Below are 27340 nucleotides of genomic sequence, written 5' to 3' on the forward strand. Positions count from 1 at the left end.
TGTCAGTTCGATCAAACCGGGTTGGCAGTCCCGCTGCCAAAAATCCTTATTTTGTCGTCCTCTTCATTATGGACAATTAAAAAGTGTTTTGGTCGGGTGTAGAACGTACGGTGAAACGTAAAACAAACGTGAAATAGTAAATTAAAGTGAAATGGTTACATAGAAAGTGAAAACAAATGCAAAACATTGGAAGGGAAGCAGTTGCCGAAAGTCACAGGCGGACCTTGGTTGAACACCGCCAAGCTGCAGTTGCTGGATTGAAGAGAAAAGGTAAGTCAGCTTAATATTCGTACAGCATTTAAAGCCAAGGCGTTTAGTGTAGTGTCTATTAGTGAGTCCACCAGTGAAAAAATTAATTAAAACAAAAACAAATTCATATTGCGACCGGCGAGGCCTTAGTACCTTATCGTTGCAAAAGAGTTGGCAGGCCCGCGATTGCAACACGCCTATCATCTCACTCACACACAGAAAAAGACAGAACGACAGAAGCAACTCTCGCGGCTGCAGAGAAATTCATTCATCTCATCGAACTTTATTAATTGCGTTGGCATAGACACAGACATCTAGTTATTTCATTCGATCGGGTCGCAGAGTGACCCACTGCTATGACATTTGTTTTGGTTCTCGCATCCCGTGTGTGCCGTGTATCCCCTACCATAAATATGTGAATTTAAGTGGAAATTTTGTGTGACGCGGCCATATTTGACGAAGTTTTGTGTGTTTGGATGTGGATGTGGGGCGAGCTGCGGAAATTATATAAAAATTGAGCGCAGGTAAGCGGCTGCAGCGGTTGAAAATTGCGCCAGTCGAGGTCCCGGGGAGAAAGGTGCATCGAGTGCGGGAGTAAGTGAATCAAATCGCGATTCAAGACTTGGATTATGTATTTGTTTCGTTCTTTGGGACCTGAAAATATATGATTTTTCGCTCACACCAACACTAAGATGGCAAATTGTGTATAACACTATAGCTGTCTCTGTTTGGCTCAGGAGCTACCAGACCTGTGAACGTCCCCTGTTGTTAACAGCAGTCCGGCTTAGCAGCGCTGTAAACAGAAGAGGAATCCAAAATCCAAATATCGAAATTTAATTAAAGTTAATTTTTGGCGGCAAACGGAGGACTCGCTTACGATGCACCTTTAGGGGACCAAAATATCTCGGTGTGAGCTAATCATTTGTTATTGCAGCATAACCCTAGTGATCAAGCACATACACTCCCATTCACGAAATGATGGACCGCAAGAAGGCCTTGGAATTGGACAAGATTTGCCGCCTGTGCATCTCGGAACGCAAGGAGATGCGCCCGCTGTTCAGCGAGAAGGTGCCCGAGATGTTGATGGACATCACCAATGTGCATGTAGAGCCCACCGAGGGCTGGCCGGACAAGATCTGCGTGCAGTGCGTCCACGCCGTCAGCCGGAATCATGCCTTCAAGACGCTCGTCGAGCGCAGCGACAAGGAGCTGCGCGAGTATATTAATGGCCTGACCGTTCGTCTCGTATCCGAGGAGCAGACGGCGGCGGTCAAGCAACAGGCTCTAGAGCGGAAACAGCATAAGCAGCTCCAAAAACAGCAGCGGCTCCTCGAGGAGCAGATGCAGCAGCAGCAGCAGCAACAGCAACAGATTCTCCAGCAGCAACAACAGCCTGCTCCGGCGGCCAAGCCCAAGCTGAAGCCGTTGCTGAGAAAGGGATCGCGGCAGCATAAGCAGCGGCATCTGGAGGCTGCACCGGCTCCACAGCCAGCCCAGCCCCCACCGCCGCAGCAGCAGGTGCAGCTCCTGCCAGAACCTGCGCAACAGCAGCAGCAGCAACCGCAGACACTGCAGCAACAGATACAGCAGCTTCAGTTGCCAACACTTCAGCCCGCTCCCGCCCAGCTCCTGTCCACGGCAGCTGCCACCACGACGCTGCCACAACAGATCCTGCTGCCCAACGGCCAGTTCATCACGACAGCCCAGATTGTAGCGCCGCAGCTAGCCCAGATTATCAGTACGGCGCCGCAGGCTACGGCCAACGGGGCAGCCACCGCCGCCCAGTCCCAATTCCTGCCACAACTCCTGCAGACGCCGGGCGGGCAGACCCTGCAGATAGTTCAGCAGCCCAACGGCACACAGACTCTGCAGCTGGTCCAACTGGTGCCGCAGCGTACGCTGGCGCCTACCGGAGTGTCGGCGGTGACCACCACCACTACAACATCGGCCACGGACATGGGCCACGGCCACCATGGCGGCGTTTCCCTTGCGGATGCGGATGTACAACTGCTGGAGGATGGCTGCGAGGTGGAGGATGAGGATTTGGATGAGGTGTACGAACAGTTGGACGGCAAGGGGGATCACAGCTTCGAGACCATTGTGCTGGACGATGACCAGCAGCAGGACTTCCTGAAAGACCACCAGCACCATCAGCAGCAGCAGCAGCATCATCACCACCAGGTGCTGATCGACGAGGATCTCACGCAGAGCGAGAGCCAGGAGCACGAGTACTTTGACGACCTGGAGGACCACCAGGAGGCAATGGACGAGGTGGATGCCGACATGGACGAGCAGCTGAAGCAGGAGGAGGAAGAGGAGGACACGTTCATCATCGAGGAGATCCAGCTGGAGGATGACGAAATGCTAGAGGATCCCGACGCAGAGGCTATCAGCCCCTCGGACTGCGAGTACATCACGGACGACCACGATCCGCATCTGTCTGGCGAAGTCGACGACGTGGATGATGCCGACCTGCAATACGCCATTATGGAACCGCCGGACGGTGAGACGAGTGCCGAGATAGATCAGGCCTTCCTAGAGCATGAGCAGGCTCAGGCGCACCACCAACAGCAGGTGGAGCTGCAGAGCATCTCGCTGGAGAACGCAGTGGTGGAATTTAGCCAGGCGACGGCGGATGCCATGGTGCCGCCCACTCTGAGCGTAAGCTCGCCGAGTCCCACGCCCAAGCGGGCCAAGCGCAGTCACCAAGCTGCTACAGCTGCTGCAGCAGTCCCTCCTGGGGTTACACTCGAGCCCTGTGACCACCAGCCACCTACAACTGGCCATCCGGCCATCAGCAGCAAGCTGGCAGCGGCCAATTCCCGCCAGCTGGTACAGACAGCGAGTGTTATTGCCGCCGCTGGAGCGGATGACAACTACGAGATCGATGCCAATCTGGTTACAGAGTTCATACGACAGCACACGTCTCCGCTGGGATCTGGGAGGTATGTGTGCCACCTGTGCAGCACAGAGTTCCGGCAGTTCAAGGGCCTGCAGAACCACATGCACTCGCACACCAACTGGATTCGCGCCAATTGCAAGAAGCAGCCGCAGTGCGAGATCTGCCTGAAGAGCTTCAAGGGTCCTGGCATGCTGCGCATGCACATGAAGACGCACGACGCCGAGTCAAGCACACCCGTCTGCACCATCTGCAATCGTACGTTCAAGTCGAAGGCCATCCTATACAGACACCGGCAGACGCACCAGCAACGAGCCTATTGCTGCGGCGTGGCAAACTGCCGGAAGAACTTCTCGTCGGCGGCGAACCTCAAGTGGCATGTGGAACGCAAGCATCCGGAGGTGGTGGAGCCGTTGTTCAAGTGCGGGGAGTGTGGATCTTTGTACGAGAGCGTCGATGCCCTGCAGATGCACGTGGAGACGACAGATCATACGGCAGACATGCAGGTGGTGGGAGCCGGGCAGCCGGAGGACGATGGCTTCAGCGGTGCGGTGAGCATCGTGAGCAACGGCACCGATATGACCAGCCTAATGGCTGGCCAGGGTGGTACGACATTAACGGGAGCCACTGGCTCCGCCGGCGACACACATGCCGTGGTAGTGGGCTCCTCCGGTGAGGTGTACTTTGTGACGCAGGCGTAGCCAGCGGAGTACGCCGGAGCGGTGGCTCCCGGCGAGTGCCTGCTCGGCATCTAGATGACCACTTAGCTGTAATATATATATATTTTTGTACTAGCAATTAGCACAACTTCACAAAAATTACTGCAATCCTAGATTTCTGTCGTAGATCTTGTCTAGTAAGTAGCTCGTCTAGGCTAAGATTCACTCGAATTTTGTAAGCAAATACACGAAACCTTGGGTAGAGCTGGGCGGTTCTGACCAGAAGGATCAAGCGATCCTTCGACGCGAACGCCCTTGCTGATGAATGTATAAAATCCTGCGGAGACTGTGTGCCAGTTTATTTTGTTTATTATTAACTTTTATTATTTTTAAAGAGTGTCCACACAAATCTTGAATGCCTTTGAAATCTATTTTAAATGTGTCTAATAGTAGGCAATAAATTACTTTTGGTAATATTCTTGAACTTCTAATTTCGTAGTGTACCTATTTTAATGTTTTTCGTTAAAAGAAAAGCAACTTTTGTGGGCACTCCTCCTTTATCGCGGGAATTTATCAGACTGGCATATATTTTAGGCTAAAACTATAAACGTATTTCGGCTTTCGGTTATAATTGTTGGGCTTTGAAAACTTGTAAAAATAAGTGGAAGAAAACTGTTTTAACTGCAAAAACAAAATAAATTAACAAAACCTCTTATAAAATCCACACAACATGACTTTCTCTGGGCAAGCGCTTGTATTTATTTTTAACCATTGTAATCCAATTGCAGGAAAAGCCCGGAAAAATAGCGAAGACCAAAACAAAATTGATTAGCAGCAAAGAGAAAAACAACAATCAATCCAAGGTCTTGTCGTCTATTGATTCCCAATTGTCACGTGTCTCTGATACATTATATCCTATCCGGTGGAATCTCACTAATTGCAGCTACATAAGCACTATATCACTCAATTGATATTAAAAAAATATCATTGTTTGATAAATCAAATCGTACATAAATATATATACAAATTCTAATATATTACTGTATCTATGCATCGTTATGCATCTTGTTTATATTTTTGTCTTCAACCTGAAGTGATACGTAATGGAAACATTTTACAAATAAATAAAATAGGAAAGGCTTCCGGGAGCTACGTACTTTCCAAGTTAAAATTTCCACAAAATAATCAGTTACAATCGCGCCCTCGCCTTGTCACATGAAATTGATAATTAATTAGCAAATAAGTTGCATCAATTGGACTAACATTGTGTCAGCGAAAATCGCCAGTCTCTTAATTATTTATTTTGTTCAGATTATTTATGGCGGTCAGGCGAGTGCCTTTGCTGAATGATAAGATAACCAAACTGCCAGACATTTTATGTTTTTTGACTGAGCTTTTGTTTTTTTATAGCCTTGCAGGGTATTCTGAAAGGGTAAACAAACTTCGGCTTCCTGGAGTTAGCTTCCTTTCTTGTTTTTTAGCTGTTATTATTATAATATATTATTCATTAGACAACATTCTTCCATCCAGCTGTTCGTTTGGTTTTGGAAAAGCCGCCCCTCTTTGTGACCTGCCCCCCAAAAAAAATACAAATGAATAAATTATAAAGCGTAAATAGAAGTGCGTACGTCGTATGGATATTTACATCGATTTTTTGGGCCCTTTAATAATTAAATCTTTACTTTTACCTTGCCTGCATCTATAATTTTATGTGACCTTTTAAGAGGAATTTTGTTTTTAAAGGGTAAATCAAGTGTGGTTTTGATATAGAATACTTAAAAAGGTTTCTATATTAAAGAACTAAGAATAACCCATAGCTCTTGAGAATTTTCGAGGAATACCAACCAATCATATTTTGAAATAAATGCATTTGCTATCTTGTTCAACTGGAAATGTCCTTGAACTTTGATCCATTCGAAAGAAAACTTGGCCACGCAGCCAAATTGCATTAAAAATAGCGGACTAAATATATATAATTCTTGTGGGATTTTAAGCAAGCGAGTCCCCTATAGGTTTACACTCAAAAAACATAGTTGATATTCTTTAGAAATTAGTTTGCTGTATTTCTGGCATGTTTCTCTTTGTGTATCGCAAAGATTCGTTAAATATTTATAATTCTAGCAAGAAGACACACTATCCTTCTTTCGCAGCCAAACAGTTGTCCATTTATTTCAAATTTAATTGATTTGACATCGGGGAAGAGTGGGAGGGTTTTGTTTCGTAATAATTGCCCACAAAATAATTCCTTTGATTCAGATTCTGCTACTTATTAATGCACATTATTTTGGCATTAATATGCATTCGTTTCGATTCGTTTGTTTCAATTTTTAAATGGGGAAAAACTGCGACGTCACAGAGGAGAGCAACATGCGACATTAGTCACGCCAAGGCTGAAAAAGAAAACACATTTTCAGTGACCTTTTGGGGGGTTGTGTGTGCTCTTTCGGTATTTCCAATTCTATATTCCCGCCAGAACGCAATTGGGAAATCGGTGTGTGTAAAATCAAGGCGCAATGCAATAATAATTATTAAAAGTATGAGTATTTGCCGAAATATTTGCAACGAAATATTATTAGAAATAAATATACTACAGTATATAAAGAGAAAGCACATGGAAAAATATGATAATTTTTATCATCAATATTTCATGTTGAGATGTTCTTTTTGATCTTGTTGATTATTAAATCAATATTTCATCTCATATTTGTGTTTTCTACCTATTAAAATGATTGTGGTTTTGCATATTCTATTTTAAATCCGAAATTTGTTTTTATATTTCAGTTTTTTGGTGCACTTTTTTCGAAATATTATTCCAGTTTTCTTTACTAAATTTTACTTTGGAATCTTTTTACATTTCTTACGAATATTTATACTGAAAAGTTAAAAGCTTCTAAGTGGGTAATATTGCTGGAGTCAAAGTCTGGCAATTCGATCCCCTTTAAGATTCGATCTTTATGCCATTGGAGATTTGTTGAAAACAAAAATATTTTCCCTCGAAACGAGTTGGGGCTCTGTTTGTATGAAAATAATCGAACTTTGGTAAGCCGAAATTTAAACACCCTTGAAGTTTGCAATCGAATTATAGGATCGAATTGGAAATCTATTATAACTAAGCTTCAAATATTCGCATTCTTTGAATCGATATTTATCGATTTAGAAAGGTTTAAAAAACTCATAACTAAGCCAAAAATACAATAATTTTAATTCGGAAGGCATTTGTATGTCAGTTTTTATTAAGTAAAGAAATCTTTTTACTTAATTTAAAATTGTAAAGAATTAAATTTTTGTTTGCAATTTTTGAAAATTTTACGATGTAACCCCTTATAAAATTTTGAAAAAAATTTAAAAAATTTTATTTTCTGCCTAAGATAGCTAGATCAACTCCGCTGTTGATGCTGGTCAAGAATATATATGATTTAAAGGGTCGGAAATGACTTCACCACTATGTTACAACCTTCTGACTATAATCATAATACCCTGCAAGGGTATAAAGATCAAAAACAGCCAGAGCAGCGGGAAATGATTCCCCAGAATGAAAATGAAAGCGAAAATATTAAGTATTGTTTAGAGGATTAAATAATGTTTACAGATCTTTGGCGTTGATAGTGATCGATCAGCGATCGTCTATAGTGTTGAGTGTTTAGCCAGACAGACCCAGGTCTGTAATTCTGAGAGGGCCAAGTATGGTAAACACGGCACACTTGTTAGCCATTTTCTGTGGGCCAAAACCCCCGCTACGCCCCCTTGGCGCTCCCGAGACGCAGCCGCATTGACGCAATTGAAAAGAATAACAAAATTGTTTACTTGGCGCCGCCAGCCGTTTCGCAAATAATACTAATAACTTGGCTTATTATTATTAACAACGAATTCTGGGCAGTGATTTTGGTTTTTGGTGATTTTTCGTTTTGTTTCTGCGTACCCATTTTTCACCTGGTTTATAGATTTATTTCGGTTTAAATTGAAAGATTTTGAGAATATCATTAATTTTCATAAACTTTTATAGGTGCTAACTTTTTTATGGCTTTAAATTTACAGCAGAAATCAATCTGAGATTTTAAAGACTTTTAGAGGATTTAAAATATGTAACAATGCTATTAAATATATGAAATATGTCAGACGTATGATGAATCTTTCGTTTCATGTGATTCCCGTGAATCAAAACAGATAAAACAATGAAGTCATCGGCCTGATATACTACTCTTTATGAGTCATTATATCTTGGCAATACATTATTTAATCAAAGAAAAATATATATAGTAAATTAATGGCATTTTTTCTTAACATTTATTTATAAAAATTGTTAGTAAATCAGCTGAAAGGGTGTAGAAACTTCGTTCAGGTTCATTTCCATATCTTGGCACCTTCAATTCGTCATGAACATTGCAATTCACACGTCGAATAGCAATTTGTTTTGATTTTTTCGAACAGAATTGCTCTAGAAATTCTATTTGGCCCATAAGCATAGTCCATAACCTAGGCTATATGGTTTTATTATAATTAGGGAATACCCTCGCTTCGATATCAGAGCTCACCTTGGGGAGCTGTTAGCACTGCTTTCCTTATCTACCTACCATTAAATTAAGGTTGATCTTTTTATGGGCCCACTGCAAATACACCGAAATCCGGGCAAATACTCTTCAAATATTTATATAATTCGTACAATTATAGACTGGCTGCAGATCGTGGCAAATATTTTTAGCATTATCGGCGCTCTGCTTGCGGCGCAATTTCAGTTTCATTTCCGATATCGGCTCTTCAAAAAAGAAAAGAAGAAAATCCCCAAAATTTAAAGAATAAAATCGCATCTATAAGTATGTATGTATTTAATGTGGGGCACACGAGCTTGCCCCTCCTCTTATTTGCCCGGATTGGGGCGTGTGCTATTGACATTGTGGATCCATTTGGTCATGAATTCGCCGTTTGACGCCGTTCGACGGCATCATCTCGGGGAGAATCTCTTTTTGGCTGACTGTTCCGAGATCGTCTGGCTGTCGGCACTCGAGCGAAGAATTTCTGCATCCCAAGGCTCACTCTCGATCTGGTGAGATATATCTACAAATTGTACCCCTTGAAGTCTTTTAACTGGGTGAAGGATACAGATGAAAGTGCAGTCGTGCCTCCCGTTGTTCTTCATCATCATTCATCTTAGATCCTGATAATTTGATGTGTTTTTGATTTAAAATGAAATAAGGCAGATTGAAGGCTACTAAAACAAAATACACATCATAGGAATCACAAGAAAAACTTTAAATAATTCATAGATCTTTGATTTCTTTAAGCCCTGAAGAGATGTATACATCATGCGGTAAAATATAGGCATCATGGTTTGAAATTTACAAACCCTACCGAAGAATTAATAAAGTAAATCATCTTTTAACAGTAACAAAGTCATTATAAATCGTTCTGTAATGTCTATATCTTTTTAACTCAACTTTTACTGTTTAAATACAAGCTTAAATTTCCTAATTTAACTAAAAATTGAGAGTAACTCACCCATAATAATCTGTTGAGTGCTTGGGATCAGTGGCCGGCAAGGGTTTTCTAGTGGAGAAACAACCGGGCAACTGGGCAACCGGGCCAGGAACACATGCAAAGCATATTTATCATCGGATGCCGGCAATTGTGATTTGGCAAATGGCCAGAAGAACACAGACATTCCGCCCACAAACAGCTGGGAATGGGAATGGCCGCGATTTGGTGTGGTCAGTGCCAGTGGGGATTGGAATTGTGGTAACTATTTCGATTGGCCCTGAAACCACGTCTTTGTCAGGGGCGAACAGCATTCCCGGGCATTTCTTTTTGCCGCGTGCCTGGGGGTGGCAACGCCTTCTATTTTTCCCCTCTATTCCTTAGATTTTTCCGACTTTCCCCACTGACCCCACCGAATGCGGAAGTGTGGCCGCCGTGATGTGATGTGGTCATCGCAGCGCCATCGTCGATCACGGCATTAACTCGTGGCCATTGTTCCGGTAACCGATGACGTAGCATAGAAAGATTCTCTTTCTCTCGTTTGTGTTCTAATCAAAGATACGAATACGAATAGTATCTAGATATTTGAGGAAATGCTTGGCATAGTCCGAAAAGTAAAATTTCTAGAATTGGGGGAATTCTTCTCATCAAACAGAGAATGAGAGAGAGGCAGCGTCAAAGAATCGAATACTTTTTGGCTAGCTTACTTTCTATAAGTGGCTTTTCAATGTCAGGGTCGGGTAAAAAGAGACCTGTTGCCTACTTAGTACTTGTATTAAATGCTGAAATCCTACTGAAATGCTAAGATGCCATGTCAACGGCATGCCTGCTAAAAATAAACAACATTTTCATTCAAAAAGAAATTAATAAAATTCATTTTTCGGCCTGCCAACAGCAGCAAATGACAAACAATTTGAATTTCAGCAGAGGTGTTGTATAATTTGCGAATTAGTTTTGAAAACTGAATGAAATTCAATGGGAAAAAGTCGAAATAAGAACTCATAAAGTTGAATTATGGGAATTTTAAAAAGGAAAACAGTTGCCCAATTAGTTGAAATCTGTATTGTATTCATAATGTTCCGCTTGTAAATCCCCTAAAGAAAGAAAACGAGTTTAATTATTTCACTTGATACCCTGTGATTCATTGAATTATCAAAAAATCTGTTCTGTTTTGGCTAGCAGCAGTTTCGAATTGGCTTTAATTAATTCAAGTCAATTGGATCTGGCTGACTAATGGAAATCAGCTGATAAACTCAATTTATTCGCCGCGTGTGATTCATTACTATTGGCCAAACAAGTAGGTAAACGACGTTAAAAGACAGGGGGCAATCTCTCCTCCGATTGTTTTCGAGCAATTCCAGCTTGTTGTTGTTGCAGCTGTTTGTCGCTGTTTTCAATTAGGCTGAGCAACTGGCGCGTGTTTTCAATAATACTAACTATCGATACAGATACAGATACAGAAACAGAACAAGTGCACCGGCAGACATCCAGGCACGCAGCGGAACGATCAGAAAAGCATCTGAAGGAACCCCAAAATCACCTCCTGGCACGCACTTGCTCAACGGCCTCTCTCTGCTCTCTGCAAGGATATGCCACTAATGCAGGCCCAAGGCTTACCGTCATGTCCTTGCCGTGGATAAAAAAAAATCGATGCTGCACCTGCTGCAGGCGAGCCGCAAGGTCGTCGTTGTCGTTGCCCAACCATTTGTCAGATAAATAAACTCATAGCTTTGAGTAATTACTAATAATTTAATTGGTACCTTAAGTCCCAGTGAAATCCCCAAAATGATTGATGCTGATGTGGCGGCAACACCTCCTTAATTTCATTGCCCACAGGCTGAGTGACAGTTTCCCTTTCGCCTGTCACCCAAATTGGCCCACTCTGGCCGAGCATCCGGATGAGTAAGCCATTGCCAGCCAGCGACAGCGGAACAAGCCCCAAAAATATATACACATATATATAACCAAACATCATCAGAATTCAAATATGTGAATATGCATATATACTTTGTGAAATCTGCCACAGAACACAAACGATAAAATGTTTACTAAAGTTAATTTGGATTTCAGAGAGCATTAAAGCGATCAGAAATTTAATTAATGACAGATTTCTAATAGGAATTTCGATGGGCTTGAGTGCCAAACACACACGTGTGCCATAAATAATAAGTGATTGTTAGCCAAGCATCTGGGAACTAATTAACATGCATCTTGAAATTCTTTGAGGAAAATTCTTAGATGTGGAAACTTACTGAACTTTGTCCTTAATTTATGGCCCATTCTGGTCATCCTTTTCCCCCCTTTTTCCAAGTAACAATAGACCATATTTATATGCATGTCATAGAGGGAAGTGGCCTTGCCTTTTGGCTGCATTCAAAGTCAATGTCAAGGATGTGTGCAAGCTTCATAGAACAATGGCAGAGGCGAGGCGACAAGCGTTGTGGCTTGTGGCGCCCACTTGCCCACTTATTATCCTAGGCCTTGGCAGTGGCCTTCCCATCCGAGCTGGGAGCTCTCCTCTAAATAAATTATTCATGGGTGCAGCACTCAAATGGGATGGGTGCTGAAATTCAGGCCAACTCGGAGGCATAACTCTTATCGGATATGGATGGGTTTCCCTGTGGCCGGAGGAGGAGGAGGAGCAGGGCCTATCTCGACAAAGTTTATCACCCATTTTGGCTTCTGACTGATGTAAAAATACCCGAGTGTTGCGTCACTTTTGCCATTTTCCCATCGAGAACGGAACCTTTTGACGGTTATTTCGGGATGTGTGGATGTGCCAGGGAAATAGGGAGCGAGTTGAAGCTCACGCGATATTATATTCAGAGTGCTCTGGTTTATTACCTATTCTAGTAATACCCAATACCTGTGCATCTACCAGCGACGACGTCGCCGGCAAACACTTTCGATAATGGCAAACTATCTGCAGTAAGTGTAATTGTATCTGTATCTCTTGGTTTCGTGTTACGTGCCAGAGACTTGGCTCTCTGATTGCTGGGAAAGTTCTAGAAACTAGAGTTTAAAGCTATCCAAATTCTTTAGTGAAAGTTGGGGGGCCTAAAACATTGAATTAAAGTGAAGAATTTCTGACACCTGCTGATTAAATCTTAGAAATTTCATTATCGCAAATTTCTTGCTCCAAAAATACAATCATTTTATAATATCAATGCTATTAAAAAGTATAGATTTACGAACAGCGTCTAGACAGATAATGACTACTGATTATTATTAAAGGATCTTCTTCTCCCCTTTTCATGATAAATCTAAAACCATTCATTTGATTGAGTTGAATGGAGTTCATCTGAGGTTTCCAAGAAACTAAGCTTTACGGATAGCTGATAACAGACCATAGATATAGTAGAACACCCGAAGTATGATATTCAGTGATAAAATCCATCGATTTGCTGCCACTTGAGGAGCTGTTAAGACCTTTAATCTCCCGCTGATTCCCCCAAGTCAAGAGTTTCCAGGCGACAGGTAATACGATTGAACCTATAGATTCCATTATTATGACCATTATGGAATGGAAAATTCTGCGATAAGATGTGAACGATAACAGCAAACGGAAGGTTTGTCAACAAAAGAGCAGCTGTTGGCCATTGACCACTCCTCCTGCTCCTCCTCCTCCATCGTATGTTGTGTTTTCCGTTTTTTTTTTTTTGCCTTGGTAATTTAATTAGGCCGTTCTCCATTCATGAGTCCCAATTATGCGGAAATCGCCTGAGAGCCCGGTTCTCTCTCAGTGCCAAAAACACTATATATGGACGCTTCCGTCAACAAATATTTGCGCTGGATTTTATATACTTTAGGAGAGGGTATTATACATTTTAGTCAATAGGTTGCAACGCAAGCATATAAGTATCTTAATCTTAATTAACCTTCAATTCTTAGCAATCTAGTCCTCCTACATAGCTGGATTTCTATTACTACCTTGTAAAACTAGACTATTTTATTTAACTCTTATAGATACAGGTAGGTCGCAGTGCCAGCAGAAAAGGGTATTCTACCTTCGGCTTCTTACAGATAGCTTCCTAAAATGTTTTTTATACGACAAACAGTGGGCAGCCGGCGGAGATTAAGAGGAAAAAACAGTTTGCCTAAGAGATTTCCCATTGTTTATTGTGGTCTGTCACAATTAAATTGGTTTCTTGGAATCGCCAGACTGGATTTCCCAGCTTTAAAAGCTGGAACGGGCGAGCTCTATTTATAGCAAAGTATCTGTTAGATACAATCTAAGCCAGGACACTGTTACCAGGGCAAAAAGGCTCCAGGCCAGGAGCTCGGCTCAATGTCGTGTCCTAAGACAATTTGTCATCATCTCAATCCAAAATCCAAAGAAAATCAGTCGGAAAATAGGAAAATGAACTTATGGGCTTCGAAAAGAACACGACACATGGCTCTCTTCCAAAAAAGGGTGCGCGGCGGAGATTGAGAGCGTGAGATAACTGCTGCACTGTGAGAAATTCTGGTTTACTTGAACAATTTGAAAGGATGTACCCAAAAAATGCAAACATCTGAAAATCTCAATTATTATACAGTCAAACAAAAACAAACAAAAATAATTATATAAAACATAATTCTAATTCATTAATAATTCTAATTTATTAAATCTAATTAATTTTGGTTTAATTTCTGTAAGCACACTTTTCTGAGTGTACTCGCTCTCTGAGAAAAGTATCTGGAGAGTGATTGAGCTTAGATAGTTGACTCGCTCGCACACTCAGAGCCACCCGCTGTGCGGGCGAACAAGTGCTGCTGAGGCCGACAGCCATCTCGCTCCCACCCATGACAGAGCGAGCAGCGTGAGCGTAATTGAGAAGCAAAGAGAACAGCAAGCAGCTCTCCCTCTCACAGACCATTCGGTTCGGTTCGGCTGTGGCAGAAACCTATAAATACAAGAGCACGCGAGTCATTCGAGAAAAAATTTTTTACAAAACGGGAAAATCTAAAGCGCGCTCCGCCAAGCAAAGGAAAAGTGAAAAAGTGTGTGACAAAGTGCAAAATAAGCCACAAAACGCGCATGTGAGAAATCAAAATTAATTGAGAAGCATTAAATTGTATACATATCAGAGCACCCACATACGCGTGTGTGTGTGCGAGTGCCAGTGCTTCAGTGCTTGTGAGATTTTCACCGTGGAAAATGCAAAGTGAATGAAAAACCCAGCCTAGGACAGACAGCGAATTGGAAAAGAGTAACTCGCATTGGGGACACGCAGAGGTGTCTCGAAAAAGGTAATTTTGTTACTCAGAAAAGACGCCAGAAAGCGATTAGCGATTTTCGACTTTCTGTGTATGAGTGTGTAATTTTTGGCGTACGTGTGGCGCGAGAGGAGCGTGTGTGTGAATTTTATTTAATTTTTTTTTTCGTGTGTGTGTATGTGTGCACTGTAAAAATAGCTGAGAAAGAGAGAGAGAGTGAGAGGGCGAGTACTCTGCTTTTCAACTCGAGAGAGGAAACTGCGACGTCACCGTTCACGCAGAGCCAGTTCAAGTGGCGTTTCTTTCTTTCTCTCCTTTTTTTATGGTGTTTCTTTCTTCTCCTGCTTCTTCTTGCCTTTTGGCTATCATCTCTGTTTTGTGGTTAATCTTTTGTTTTGAATACGTTTTATCTACGTCTGCTCGGGTTCTGTGTTAGTTTTGTGCCTGAGTGTGAGTGAGAAGCTGATATATCTGCTGTTAACTTCTCGTTTTGGTTTTTGGTTTATTTTTTCTGTTTTTTGTTTTTTTGCGAGCACGTAATTCCCTTAGATATCGAACGCACAGCTGCTTTTTGTTTTGATACGTGAAATCCATAGTCAACCTGCTGCGCGGTGTGAATTTTTTGATTAAAAAAAAAAAATAAATAAAACAGAAAAACAGGTTTCTGGTGACGTTTATTAAAACCAAAAAAGATGCAAATATCTGGGCTTTAAAGTTGTAATCCCCAAGTGAAACAAGTAGCAAACTTTTCCATTACACTGCGCGTTTAGCAACGACTAAGTGCTGTTTTTTAATTGTTAATGCCAAGTGCTTATTTGAGTCTCAAGTGTTCGTTTGGCTTGAGTTTTAATCGCATTTGTTTGTCGCAAGATTTAGCTTTCGTTTCGTTTACGCCTTTTATTGTTTTCCTTTCCTTTGATAACTGTTGTTTTTCGTCACCACTCTTTTTAGTCACGAGGCGCTATTACTTATTAAGAAAACTTCGATATAGGGTTGCACTCGAAATAAATATAAATTTGAGCAATGAATATGCTGTGGAGAATAACAATTTTATAGGTTTATATATTTTTATAACTAATTCTTTAATTACATTTTATTAAAAGCCACAATAATTTGTATTTATTGCTTGGGGATTTCTCTAATTTGCTCGTTTAGCTGCGCCACTTTTGTGACTATTGTTTTTGTTGCCAGGCAGCCAGCAAAAAAAAAAAATTGATTATTACTGGAATTACTGGGAATGCTGGCAGAGGCTTATCAGTGGGCAGAGTTCACTATGGCTGGGAGGGGAGGTACGGGGACCAAACAAACAAAGGCAGGCCTCCTTTTTGTCCGCTCTCATTTGAATGCCAGTCCGCGAAAAACAAGCGAAAAAAAAACAACAAACAGCTCTAATTCCGCCTCGTTTCGCTTTGCTTCCTACTTCATTTGCAAATTGCAAATTGAAAATTGCAAATTCAGTGAGTTCACTTCGCTTGGCAGGCAACCAAAAGCCAAGCAAATCGACTATGTTTACTGGCCGAGTTTAATTTCCCCATTCGATATGTGTGTATCTTTGTATCTTTGTATCTCCTTGCATGTGCAACTCCTATTTCGCAGACAGGAAAATTCTCAATTCACAGTTTATGCGTTGTTTATTAAGATTTTAGTTGTAAATGAGGAAAAACAATCAATCTAATTAAGAAAAGTAAAAGAATAGGTAAAATGAATTGTTTTTGCTATAATTTATTCCCAGAATCTTATTGATATCTATACTCAACATGTTCTTATAACTTTGATATTAGCTTCTGAGATTTAAAACAAATAAAAAGGGTGGCTTTTATTGTGATTTTTTGTGACCAAATATGATTTAGACGAAAACAAGTTTAAAAACATAGTATTAGAATATGTTTTAAATCCAAAAGGGGTATAAATTGAACAAATTTCCTACTCAACCTTCGAAAGAGAGATTTCTTTTTGCCAAAAACCAGGTTGTTTTGAATTGGGAACAAGACGCAGTATCCATTGAACCCGCTGCAGGCGGAGCGTGTATCAATTCGATCGCTGAAATTTCAAACGGCAAAACACATTTGTTAGTATGCAAATGAATTTGAGCTAATCAATGTTTGTTTAGCTGGCAATTCACACTGTTTTCCATTGTGTTTCTTTCTTTTTGCTGTCTGCTCTGTCGCCGAGTTGTCAAATTCAACGGATCGGTGCTAAAGTGAGGCGCTTTTTGCTGTACTATTTGTAAGCTCTATCTACCTCTCGAGTGTGTAATAGGTAATGTATCTTTTGTGTCGATTACCCTTTGTTGTCACAGCTGGTGGAGAATGTGTGTGTTGTGCCTTTGTTTGGATTTCAAAAACCAGCTGACAGCTGAGTATCCTATTTAGCTCCCTCTGTCCTCACTTTGTTTTGATTTAGATTTAAAATTCAGATCGAATTAGCTTTGCTCTGGACAAAGTCTCACCACCGCGACACAAAGTTCCTTTTGGCGCAGTTGCAGCTGTTTGGGCTTCAGTCCCAGTTCCGTTCTCTGTCCGCTTTATTCGCTGTCGTTGACCCACTTTCAGTACACCTTATGTACACCATATACAAATATGTATAGCGACGAATACACACAGAAAGCCCCACCAAAGTGGAGCAATCGGGGAGTGAGTACAGGGAGGTGGCAGATAGTTTTGCGTCGCACTACCTACTGCCTTTGTATTCGGTTTCCCCAAAGTTTTCCCTGCTCGCATATTTACATATATGTATATATGGATTTTGCTCTGTTTTTTCCGCTGCCTGATAAGGTCGTTCCCCGATCTTTGGCCGATCTTCAATCTCTGGCAATCGGTTTCAATTAATTGTCTCAGATTAGCTACTGAGGATTTTGTGCACTAATGCCTTCCGTGTTCCAATCAATTTTCGCGACTTTCGCTTGACATTTTCCCGGCTGAGACATTAACGGATGGATGGCCGGCCGTTCGTTCGGGGTAAACACTAATTTATTTAAAGGCTTTGGCTATAAATAACGCTGTCGAAATAGCCTTAGCTCGCTTGGAAGCGGCGATAAACTTCTCCGTATTGTTTTCTGCGGCGTAGACAAGACAACGAGTGAATCACCCCGACGAGAGTTAACGAACCTACATATGTATCTCCTCGTCAGCGGAGGAGCACATGCGGTTAAGTGCCTTTTGTAATTCCCCCGAAAAGAGTATCGGACCATTTTGGTATCCAACTAGCCCAGCTCTAGAGAACTCCCAATGCCGCCGTCTGGTCTGGATGCCAGAAAGTCCAGAAAGCAAGCTTTATCTTTATGACGTCTGCAGTTCCCTATTTGCATTTCTAGTGATAAATGGAGGCTGCCTGTCTGCTGATAGGCGTGTCTGCAACGCAATTCGCATTCTCAGATTATTAATATAATTTGCCACATTGCTAATTAGAGAGGGAGGGACCCCCACCGACCGTCCTATCAGCTCCGGAGGCCCCTCCTCTCTGGTACTCTGTGTGCACGTGCCCCACGCTTGACTAGACCTGGCTTCCATCCCCATCTTTCCAGCCTGACTTGCAATTGTTTTCAATTAACAGCACGCTTCATTAAATGATTTCTAATATTGTAGCTCTCGGTTCACGGGCTTACTTGATTGCCATGTACATATATGTATATGGTATGGGTCTATTGTTGATTGCTAATAGAGATTGGGGGAATCGCAATGGGATCAGTCAGTCGCCCAGTGAATGATCTAAAGCGCATTCGAAATTTGATAGGACTATAAGTGTTATTGATCTCTCGATCAGCTGAGTTTTTGTCTAGCGAGTAATAATCTTTAAGGTAGAATGGTTATCAAGGTATTGCCCCGAGTTAATCAAAGGAAATTTTAGGTATTTGATGAAGGTTTAAAACAACAGCAACTCCGATAAGCTCTAATAGCTTCTGAGGCTCTCTCCGTTGGGATATATATTATAACTCAATGTTTCTCTTTACATCTGGAAAATGTTACTCCAAGTTTGACAAGTTCTTCGGTCGCTACGAGAATTATGAAACATCTGGCTGGCACATTCCGATCCGCCAATTGATGACGATGCGATGATTCGTCATCAGAACAAGCGCAGCCGGAACCCGATTTGCATTCGACGACTCGTGTCGCGTGGCGAGAGTGTTCCGTGGCGGAAATGACATTGAACCCGGCGGCCTGCGTTCCGAATGCACTTGCTCCGATCCGATGTGATCCGCTCCGAGAACATAGACAGGGGGAACCGGTTCCCAAGCAGTTGAGTGAACGTTTGTGCGGCAGGGAATGCTCATGATGATGATGATGATGATTCAGATGATCAAGTGTGCGGCAGGTTAAGATAATCGCTTATTTAACCCAATTTAAAATGCAATTTATTGAGATTTAACCCCATTTTTCTTCTCTTTGCGTTTTGCAGACAGAACAAAGGAGCAAGGCGCCGAGCGCAAAAAGCGGCCAGCAATCGTTACACTGTTTAGCGCGGCAGGGAATGGTATATTTCTTGGGGGATTGGGGCATGGGAGATTCTGACTTGTCGTCATATCAGCAACATGTTCCAAATATACAGCAACAACGCATCCATGGACGTGACTTACTCCTTCATCAACAGCAGCAGCAGCAGCAGCAGCAACAACAACAGCAGCAGCAGCAGCAACCTCTGCAACAGCAGCAGCAACAGTCCACACAGCAGCAGCAACAGCAACAATTTGTGGCACAAATCTCCAGTGGCCTAAGCCAGTTGCAGTCGCAGTTGCAGTTTGCCACTAGCTCCAACTTCCTACAACAAGGCTTGCCATCGCCAACCTCGGTCTCTCCCACATCCCCCAACCAGCAGCCACTCCCACTTCCACTCCCATCCCAGCAGCAACAACAGCAACAGCAACAGCAACATGTTGGTTCTGTCAGCAGCAGCAGCCAGGTTACCGCCAATCTCCAGCAGCTGTCGGTGAGCAGCAGCAGCAGCAGCAGCAGCAACAGCAATAGTAACAGCAGCAGCAACACCCACTGCACCCCCACCAAACCACAGCAGCACCACTTACAACCAGATGCATCTGCTACACCCACTGTTCCAGCTGGCGCCAAGTCGTTGTCCAAGACCCCGCAGCTGAGCAAGGATCTCCTGGACAATGAGGATGAGGTGGCCCTGCACCCGCTCTCCAACCAGGTGAGTTCGATTTACAAGATACAGAAACGTGCATATGGATGAAGGTGACTTTATCTAAGCATTAAAAAAAGCAGACTTCCAGTCTCCAGACTTTAATGGATATAAGAAGGGACCCCTACATCTTCTTGATCTCGTTAAGCAGGGCGCAGTAAAGGGACTGACAGAACTCCTCGAGACCCGCGTACGCGTTCTTTTCGATAAATGTCTTGACCACCGCCCACACCGGTTTGAGAAACTTCACCTGTCCAAAGACTTGGACGTCCGTGTGCTGTTCGACGGTGGCCTTTAGGCAATAGTGGACCTGGACGATAAACGTATCGGCATAGGGTATATCCTCGTTGACGATCTCAACATCGATCGAGTATAGCTGCCCGGGCTGGCTGCAGTCGCGCATCTCCTGCGTTTCAATGACTTTGGCCTTTTTGGGGCCGATATTCGCTTGCAGCGCCACGTTCACCGTGACGATCCGCACATTCTGGCCATTGGCATCGCACGTCCAGCATCCCATGGAGAGATCGGTGTTCTTGCGGCGCTCGTGAAAACCCTCCATGAAGGGTGAGGGCGAGAAGATCATGTTGAACAGGCTATCGACCAGCATCGGCAGTCGCTCCTGGAGCACCTTGCGTCCCTCGTGCGAGGCACTGCAGCGGGCGGTGAGGTCCTCGGGCCTCAATTTATCTAGACGAAGACGCTGTCTTGCATTTTTGGCGAAGTTTATAGCCATGGCTTACCGATGGGCAGTAAGGTTTCGCGACTTTGGAGTACTGTTGATCGCAGCCTGTGGTACGTCTTCTTTTTCCGCTTTTCCGTCTGCGTGCCCTGTGCGGTTTGGTTTGTTGTCCTCTTAACTGCTGTCTGGAGCGTTAGTCTGGTGTTCCTCGATTGCCTGGGTTGGAGAAATGCACCCGTCAGATCCGCTGTTGCGCTGTTGCGGGAGGTGTGCTGACTCATGCTCGGGTGTGAATGTGTTTGCCAAATATCTGCTCTAGACGGGCCCTGACTGACTTAATGTCCTAGACCAAAGGTTCTTCCTTGTCATCTTCAGTCAAATCATTGTCTACGATGCCATAAAAGAAAAAAACATACTCCATTAATTTAGTAAAAGGCAAGCGATGTTAAAGGCAAAGTAACTAAGATTCCCCCAAAAAAAGTTTGTCTGGTGTTAGGAAAGCTCGTACTAGTGACGTCGATAACGATAAGATACCACCCATAATCAGTGTTAGGGCCACGCGTATCCATTAAGTTCTTGTCGAAATTGGTAAGATTGTGTTTTTGTTGATAGCGAAAAAAAAACATGATAATCAAGCGGAAAGAGGATAGTCACAAGCTAAGAAGTCTATAATTTTTGTTAATGACACTTGCTAATAAAAATTATACTTTATTTGGTGAGATTTATCACATACTTAATGGTAGATTATATTCTTTAAAACTTACCATAAATTGCACTTTAAATGGGAGTCCGATTTGAATCCTCCAATTTCAAACTGCATAGAACTCTCGCTCTCGTTATTGTTATTATTATTTTAATCAATCCTAATTAGTATTGTTATTAATCATTTGTTATTTTTACAGGTCGGAGGGCACACACGTCTGTTGCTGCTCAACCAGTCGACGGTGATAAAGCCGCTGAACCTGCGTGAATTGGACTTCTACCAGAACATTCCGCAGGACATACTGAAGTTTGTGCCCAAGTACAAAGGTAAGATACCGACTTTTTCACCAAAACCGAATCAGAAACCGATCAGATCAAACGTTTCAATACCAATTATATATATATATAAATCGATTCTGTCGAAGCGCTTCATTTGCTCTTTCGTTTCGAATTAACTAATCTCTTTCTATATATGTTTCATATGCATATGGAATGAAACATACTGAATCGCGCTAAAGCATTTGTCATGTGTCTTGAGTTCTCAAATCGCCAATTTTTGATTGAATCGAACCTTTTGTTTTTGTACTAACTCTCCGCAATGAAAAACAAACTAAAAACAACTCAAAAACTGTGCGTTTGCTCCTCTTGTATCTCGTCCCTAGATAAAAGCCAAGCAATCGCATTCGAATATCATTTTTATTTTTAGTATATTCTCTCTCTACAAACTACATACTTTACTATATACTTATGTGATATATCCTTAGTCTGTAAGTTGTTTAACTGAAAATCCAAATAAAAGCCAAGCACAAAAAAGAAAGCAAAACAAAAAAATACACAAAAAATAATGAAAAGAAAAGACTGAATCATATAAAAAAGAAATGAAACTATGTAGCTAACCAAATAGCTTTAAATATTTGTAATAATACAAAAGCAAAGATCGAAAATAAACAAGAAACAAAAAACGTGTTATGTAGCCGCCACAAAATGCCACAGAAACATACTCTGACTCGACGACGACGACGCCTGGAATAGTCTATACAAATATAGTCCCCAGGTCGCCACCGCCCCCGAACCAGAGATCTTTTTCCGACATAAACCCTTTATATAGTTAGTAACCAAGATATGGGTAAGTCGCAATACAAACCGAAAAAATACAAAACAAAACCAATACCAAGAATACTCCATACCCGAAAGTAAAGTTAACCAAGTCAAGAATCGCAACTGAATAAGCTCCCTTGAAGATTGTACAGTTTTTGCAAAGACAATATAATGGACAAGATGCGTTACACTGCTAAATGCCAGCATATTCATTATATTCTCTCTGTTTTTTTTTCTTTTGCACAAAATTGTACAATCGTAGAGTTACATATACATATATATTTGAAGAACCCCCCTGCTGATGAGGCACTCCCCCGATTCGGTACCATAACTTGGAGAAGCTGCTGCCCGGATCGGGGGGCGTGCCCTGCCCCGCCACTACATGTACGTCTATGCTCGTATTATCCAAAGGTTCGAGAGGTGCCTCTGGCTGAGACAGACCCGCTTGCGATCTGCCGACGAACCGAAACTGAATCCGAAACCGGGACCGGAACCTGGACCGGAGTCCGGAGTCCGGGACGTGTCCTCCTCCGTGTCGGGAAATGGAGAAAGTCAAAGCCGAAAGTGTAAAGAATCTGTCTGAACAAAGAAAATCGAGTATTATTTTATATGTGTTTGCTCAGTGCTGCCTGCCTCTGCCTCTGCCTCTGCCTCTGCCTCTGACTCTGCCTCCTCCTTCCCTCAAACGAACGGTCGTTGGTTGTGTGTTGTTGTGTGTGTAGTCGTCGTCGCCATCCATCGTCCAAACTCAACTCCACTCCGCTCGTCTCTTTGGATCTTAGGATCCTAGGATCTAAGCTCTCAGTCGGTTAGAATGCTGGCCAAAGGCAAAGCCAAAGCCAAAAGGGTTTGTATGAATAAAACACATCTATCTTTATATTTTACATAAATATTACCAGTTTACCGATACGATTATGCTAGTTAAGACGATCGATCCCGCTCTCTAAGTACTATATATTGTATATTTAACTGTTTAAGTTGAGGAGTCGAAGGAAACGAGAATGAATGCCCTTTTGTTTAATTACTTTTGCACTTTGTTAAGGGGTCTCTCTCTCTCCCTCTCTTATCTGCACCCACCTAGACTAGGAATAGGACTAGCTATATTTATTATCTCCATTTAACCAGACATAACAATTCAAATCCGTCTTAATCTGATGCTGGAAGTAAGTGGGAAAGACAATATATTGAGCCAAATACTTAACGCCACATTTTTTGCGGGCTTTCTTGATATTTTGGTGAAAAGCCAGCGTTCATATATATTGTCTTCCATTTCCACCATTTCCCTGAGCGTGTTTTTTTTTCTCTGTCTGTTCAAACCATTTCGTGTGTCGTCTGCTAAATCGCCATAAATGCTAATCCAAAGAGGGAACCACTGCCGCCTCCATTATCCACATCCTGCGCGTAACCCTAAAACCCATCTCCTGCCGCGTCGATTCGATGCTAAAACTACATACAACTTACAACCACATGAGTTAGAGAAGATGATGATGATGATGATGATGATGAGTGTGTGTGTGCTCCATGACAGCTTAGTAATCTTTGGCCCCGGGTCGCTTCTTGTGTCTTGTTTCAGGCGTCATGCAAGCCACCACCATGGGCGGAGCCAAGCTGGACAAGCGCTACTCGCCCAGTTTTCGTGACGAGGCTGCCGCCGTGCCAGTGCGAAAGATGAGCGCCTCCAAAAGGAAGAGGGATGAGGTACTCAGGTAAGTGCATCGTAGATAAATTTCTTTTTAAATCGAATTTAATCTTAACATTGGATTCCTCTTTGCAGAATGAAAGTGCACAAGAACGGACAGGCAGCTGAGGTAATCAAAAGCATCTCCCAGCTGGACAACACAAATAAGCAATGTAAGTTAACATCATAATATCCAACTTTTCCTCTTGATAAATATGTATATCTAAAATGCAATATTTCTCTCTTGCAGACTTCCTTATGCTGGAGAACATCACCTCGCAGATCCGCAATCCCTGCATCCTCGACCTGAAGATGGGCACCCGGCAGCACGGTGACGATGCTTCGGCGGAGAAGCGCTCCAAGCAAATGGCCAAGTGTGCGGCCAGCACCTCGGGCTCGCTGGGCGTGCGCCTGTGCGGCATGCAGACCTACCAGGCGGATCTGGAGCAGTATGCCAAGCGGGACAAGTATTGGGGCCGCGAGCTCAACGAGGGTGGCTTCAAGACGGCTCTGCATGACTTTTTCTACAACGGTTATCGTCTGCGCATTCGCGTCATCCGCAAGATCCTGCAACGCCTGCTGCAGTTGCGGCGGGTTATTGAGAAGCAGTCCAGCTACCGGTTCTACTCCTGGTAAGTTGCTGAGCTTAAAATGTATTTAAGAAAAGGAACTAATCTAGGGCATTCTGACTTCCCAGCTCCCTGCTCATCGTCTACGAGGGCTTCGAGGAGAACCCGATGGCCCATCCGCCTTCAATGGGTGTGGATGAGTGGCCCCAGGAGGCGCCTAGGTCGGCCACCGTGCCTGGTACCGTGTTTGACTATCATCCAGAGAACAGCATAGACGAGGACGAGGATCTGGAGGATGAGGAGGATGAGGCGGGCCACGAGGCTGGAGATGAACTAGAGCCGCACGACACCGACGAGGATCTGCATTTGGTGGCGGCCGCCGACAGTGGCAATGCCTCGGCCACCAACAGCAGCACAGGCGGCGATGCCTGCAACTACGATGCGGATGCCTCTAACGACTCCAGTTCCATGCTCAATCTGGCCACACGTCGACACCTGCACAAGCGCGGTTTTGCAGAGGCAGCGGCTCGTGGCGTGAAGCAAACGGCCGCCAGTACCACCACCGATGAGGAGGAGGACGAGGAACAACATCCGGCTGCCATGCCGCCGCCACGTAGTTGCGGTGTTACGGCCGCCAAGGCGGCAGCAGCCGCTGCCGCGGCAGCTGGACTGGCCGGAAAGGGCCAGGGCCAGGGCGCATTCATTCCAATCTCCGAAGAGACAGTATTCCTGGATCCAGAGCCGGCGCTGCCCAGCGTGACGACCACCTCATCGCCACATTCCGGTGACTCGTGGATGAACTACAGCAGCAACAGCAGCGACGACTTCTCCGGCCTGTCGGAGCAGATTAAGGCGGTGGCCAGCGGACGGCAGACAGGAAACAATAGCAGCGATGACGCCAGCTCCGACTACGAGAGTAGCATCATTGGGCCAACGGAAGCCATGTTCAAGCGCTACAAATCGCAGCAATCCGAAACCGCCTCCCCGCCCCTCACTGCCGGCAATTCGAGCGTCTCCAACGGCACCACCACCGTCCGGTCACTGGTCTCGCCCGCCTCCTCCAGCGCCTCGTCCCTCAAGTCGGTTAAATCGGGCGCCGTGAAGCGTCTGCGCTGCAAGGACGATGACGACCATACCGCATCGCTTGGCGAGTGCGAGTCGCGCGAGGCGAAGAAGTCTACGATCACCTCGACTCCGGTCTCGGCAGTATCCTCACCGGCCAAGACCGCTGCCAGCGAGAGCATTGCTAGCCAGCAATCCCGGCTGTCCGGACTGCTGCTGGACAACAACGAGCAGCAGCTCCGCCATTCAGCCCTCCTGCTGCAGCACAGCTCGAAGTCTCTGGACATGTCGGCGCCACCCACGGATGACAGCCAGTGCTTCGTGGACGTGCGCCTCATCGACTTTGCCCACACGGCCTTTGTGCCACGCAACGGCAGCATGCTGCCCACGCCCCCAGCTGCCCCAGTGCACCATGGACCCGACGGCGGCTTCCTCACCGGCCTGGACAGCCTAAATCGTCTGCTCAACGAGATTCTAGCCGAGGAGAGGATCTAAGAACGATGGGAAAGAGTACAATTTAATTTCAGAAATACCTAAAAGTGCGTTGAAAATTATGAAAAAACAAAAACTAATTTTTAGAAATTCGAAATGTGATTCAAAAGCAAACAAAACCTATTTAACAAGCCGGATATAATAGACCTTAAATGTTGTAACTTTTTAACTTTTAAACCAAACAACTCGTAACTTAAGTACAGTAAAGCAGCATTTGTGAAGGAAGGTAGGAGTACGAATGAAGGAGGTATCAAAGAAGGAGAATGTAACAGTCGCTTCCAACAAAAAAGTAGATAAAAAGTTTATAATAGTTTGATAGATCCGCTTCACAGCGAATCTAACCTATGTATGGTGAGACCTATTAATATTGTATTGAAGGCGGATCTGATGTTTTTATACAATTTAGCCATTACAATACATTAAAAACACAAACAAAAAAATATATATACATGTATAACAACAAATGATAGATGATGCAAAATGACAAAGAAAAGCAACAGCAAGAACGCAAGGATCAGTATTTCGTTGAATGTAAACTATGCTTAAAGTCTCTTAGCTCGTTTCCTTTTCCAATTTGTAGCGACGTTTCGGAGTTTACTATATAAATTTAACTGAAAATAAACACAAACATTTTTAAGTTAAAAGTTTAAAGAGAGAAGAAGAACGCTATTAATACATACATATATATTATATAGATCCTACAAATATAAAAAATATTACTATTACTATATTGTGTAATTAGAGAATTAAATGGATAAACTTTTTGGTGTATATTTTCACTTACTCACGTTTCAAAAAATTACAACAAATGTTCTACATACTTTAATGAAAATAAATAAATAAATTAATAATCATTTTACGTTTTTGTTTCAAAAAGTGCCGCCAAACTAGGGCAGACCATTCTGGTATTTTGTGGCCACCTTAACCGATATATCGATAAAGTCAAAGTTACCATTCGCTCATCCCTAATGCAATTTATTGCAATTTAATATTTTAAAATTTAAATCGTCCCTCTGCTGCCTTTTGTTAGCTCTGTTTATGTAAATCGCCCCTCCAACGCTTTCTGTTAACTATCCTCTGTTAAAGCCCTTTTGATTTATATTCGCCAGTTACTCGAAATGGCAACGACGAACAATTTGCACTTAGATTTAGCTATAATATTTACATTTCGCAGTAAAAATAAATCTAGTAAATGATTTCATCCACCAAGCGAACGGAATGCAGCAGATTCGGGTTATTATTAGCAGTGTTTCAATATTTTACAGATTGGCAAATTCACGGTGTAAATTGTTCGCATTTCCCATTTCAAATACCAGGCGAACATAATTAGCAGCAAGGGTGATTATTCTTGATGATAGTCGAGTCTTGAACCGTGGTTTGTGTCCAACTTACTTGAGTTTTCAACCGTTCTGCGTGACGATATATCGATAAATAAGCTGCTTGGCGGTTATC

The 27340-nt window shown here is 43.2% G+C and overlaps 3 protein-coding genes and 1 long non-coding RNA gene across 8 annotated transcripts; 2 read left to right on the forward strand and 2 right to left on the reverse strand.

The window, feature by feature from the left end:
• The first annotated feature begins 3 nt into the window (after window positions 1-3).
• Ip6k (Inositol hexakisphosphate kinase) lies at window positions 4-26742 on the forward strand. Of its 4 annotated transcripts, none has more exons than XM_020944914.2 (7): window positions 4-270; window positions 18871-19617; window positions 21190-21316; window positions 23661-23793; window positions 23862-23938; window positions 24016-24397; window positions 24463-26742. In XM_020944914.2, the coding sequence occupies exons 2-7, from the start codon at window positions 18943-18945 to the stop codon at window positions 25889-25891; spliced, it is 2823 nt and encodes a 940-aa protein (XP_020800573.2). In that variant the 5' UTR covers window positions 4-270; window positions 18871-18942; the 3' UTR covers window positions 25892-26742. The 4 variants fall into 4 exon arrangements, with proteins under 4 accessions (XP_020800573.2, XP_020800572.2, XP_086683087.1 ...); XM_020944913.2 differs by lacking the exon at window positions 4-270 and adding an exon at window positions 14187-14508; XM_086826961.1 differs by lacking the exons at window positions 4-270; window positions 18871-19617; window positions 21190-21316 and adding exons at window positions 22499-22653; window positions 22711-22934.
• LOC110177934 (uncharacterized) lies at window positions 434-4531 on the forward strand. The gene is made up of 2 exons (XM_020944916.2): window positions 434-773; window positions 1184-4531. The coding sequence occupies exon 2, from the start codon at window positions 1225-1227 to the stop codon at window positions 3847-3849; it is 2625 nt and encodes an 874-aa protein (XP_020800575.2). The 5' UTR covers window positions 434-773; window positions 1184-1224; the 3' UTR covers window positions 3850-4531.
• LOC147644496 (uncharacterized) lies at window positions 8607-9445 on the reverse strand. The gene is made up of 2 exons (XR_015270396.1): window positions 9301-9445; window positions 8607-8959 (listed from the first exon to the last, which is right to left on the reverse strand). It is a non-coding gene; the product is annotated as an uncharacterized LOC147644496 (long non-coding RNA).
• Window positions 19651-21055, reverse strand: LOC110177938 (protein Aster-B). 2 transcript variants are annotated; one of them, XM_020944919.2, is made up of 2 exons: window positions 20349-21055; window positions 19651-20295 (listed from the first exon to the last, which is right to left on the reverse strand). In XM_020944919.2, exons 1-2 carry the CDS (start codon window positions 20566-20568, stop codon window positions 19733-19735), a joined length of 783 nt encoding a protein of 260 aa, XP_020800578.1. In that variant the 5' UTR covers window positions 20569-21055; the 3' UTR covers window positions 19651-19732. The 2 variants fall into 2 exon arrangements, with proteins under 2 accessions (XP_020800578.1, XP_086683089.1); XM_086826963.1 differs by having other exon boundaries at window positions 19651-20308; window positions 20349-20717.
• Window positions 26743-27340: the final 598 nt, after the last annotated feature.

The sequence above is a fragment of the Drosophila serrata genome, unplaced genomic scaffold (assembly GCF_035046125.1).
Source record: "Drosophila serrata isolate PLE 108 unplaced genomic scaffold, ASM3504612v1 contig_165, whole genome shotgun sequence".
NCBI lineage: Eukaryota > Metazoa > Arthropoda > Insecta > Diptera > Drosophilidae > Drosophila > Drosophila serrata.

What these genes read in the sequence shown, in the direction of transcription:
- LOC110177934 (XM_020944916.2), top strand. Translation starts at nt 1,225, where the DNA reads ATGATGGACCGCAAGAAGGCCTTGGAATTGGACAAGATTTGCCGCCTG.
- Ip6k (XM_020944914.2), top strand. Translation starts at nt 18,943, where the DNA reads ATGGTATATTTCTTGGGGGATTGGGGCATGGGAGATTCTGACTTGTCG. An exon ending in GGACAACACAAATAAGCAAT is followed by an intron (nt 23,939 to 24,015) that starts GTAAGTTAACAT and finishes TCTCTCTTGCAG; the next exon opens with ACTTCCTTATGCTGGAGAAC. An exon ending in AGCTACCGGTTCTACTCCTG is followed by an intron (nt 24,398 to 24,462) that starts GTAAGTTGCTGA and finishes CTGACTTCCCAG; the next exon opens with CTCCCTGCTCATCGTCTACG.
- LOC110177938 (XM_020944919.2), bottom strand. Translation starts at nt 20,568, where the DNA reads ATGAGTCAGCACACCTCCCGCAACAGCGCAACAGCGGATCTGACGGGT. An exon ending in CGAAACCTTACTGCCCATCG is followed by an intron (nt 20,296 to 20,348) that starts GTAAGCCATGGC and finishes GTCTTCGTCTAG; the next exon opens with ATAAATTGAGGCCCGAGGAC.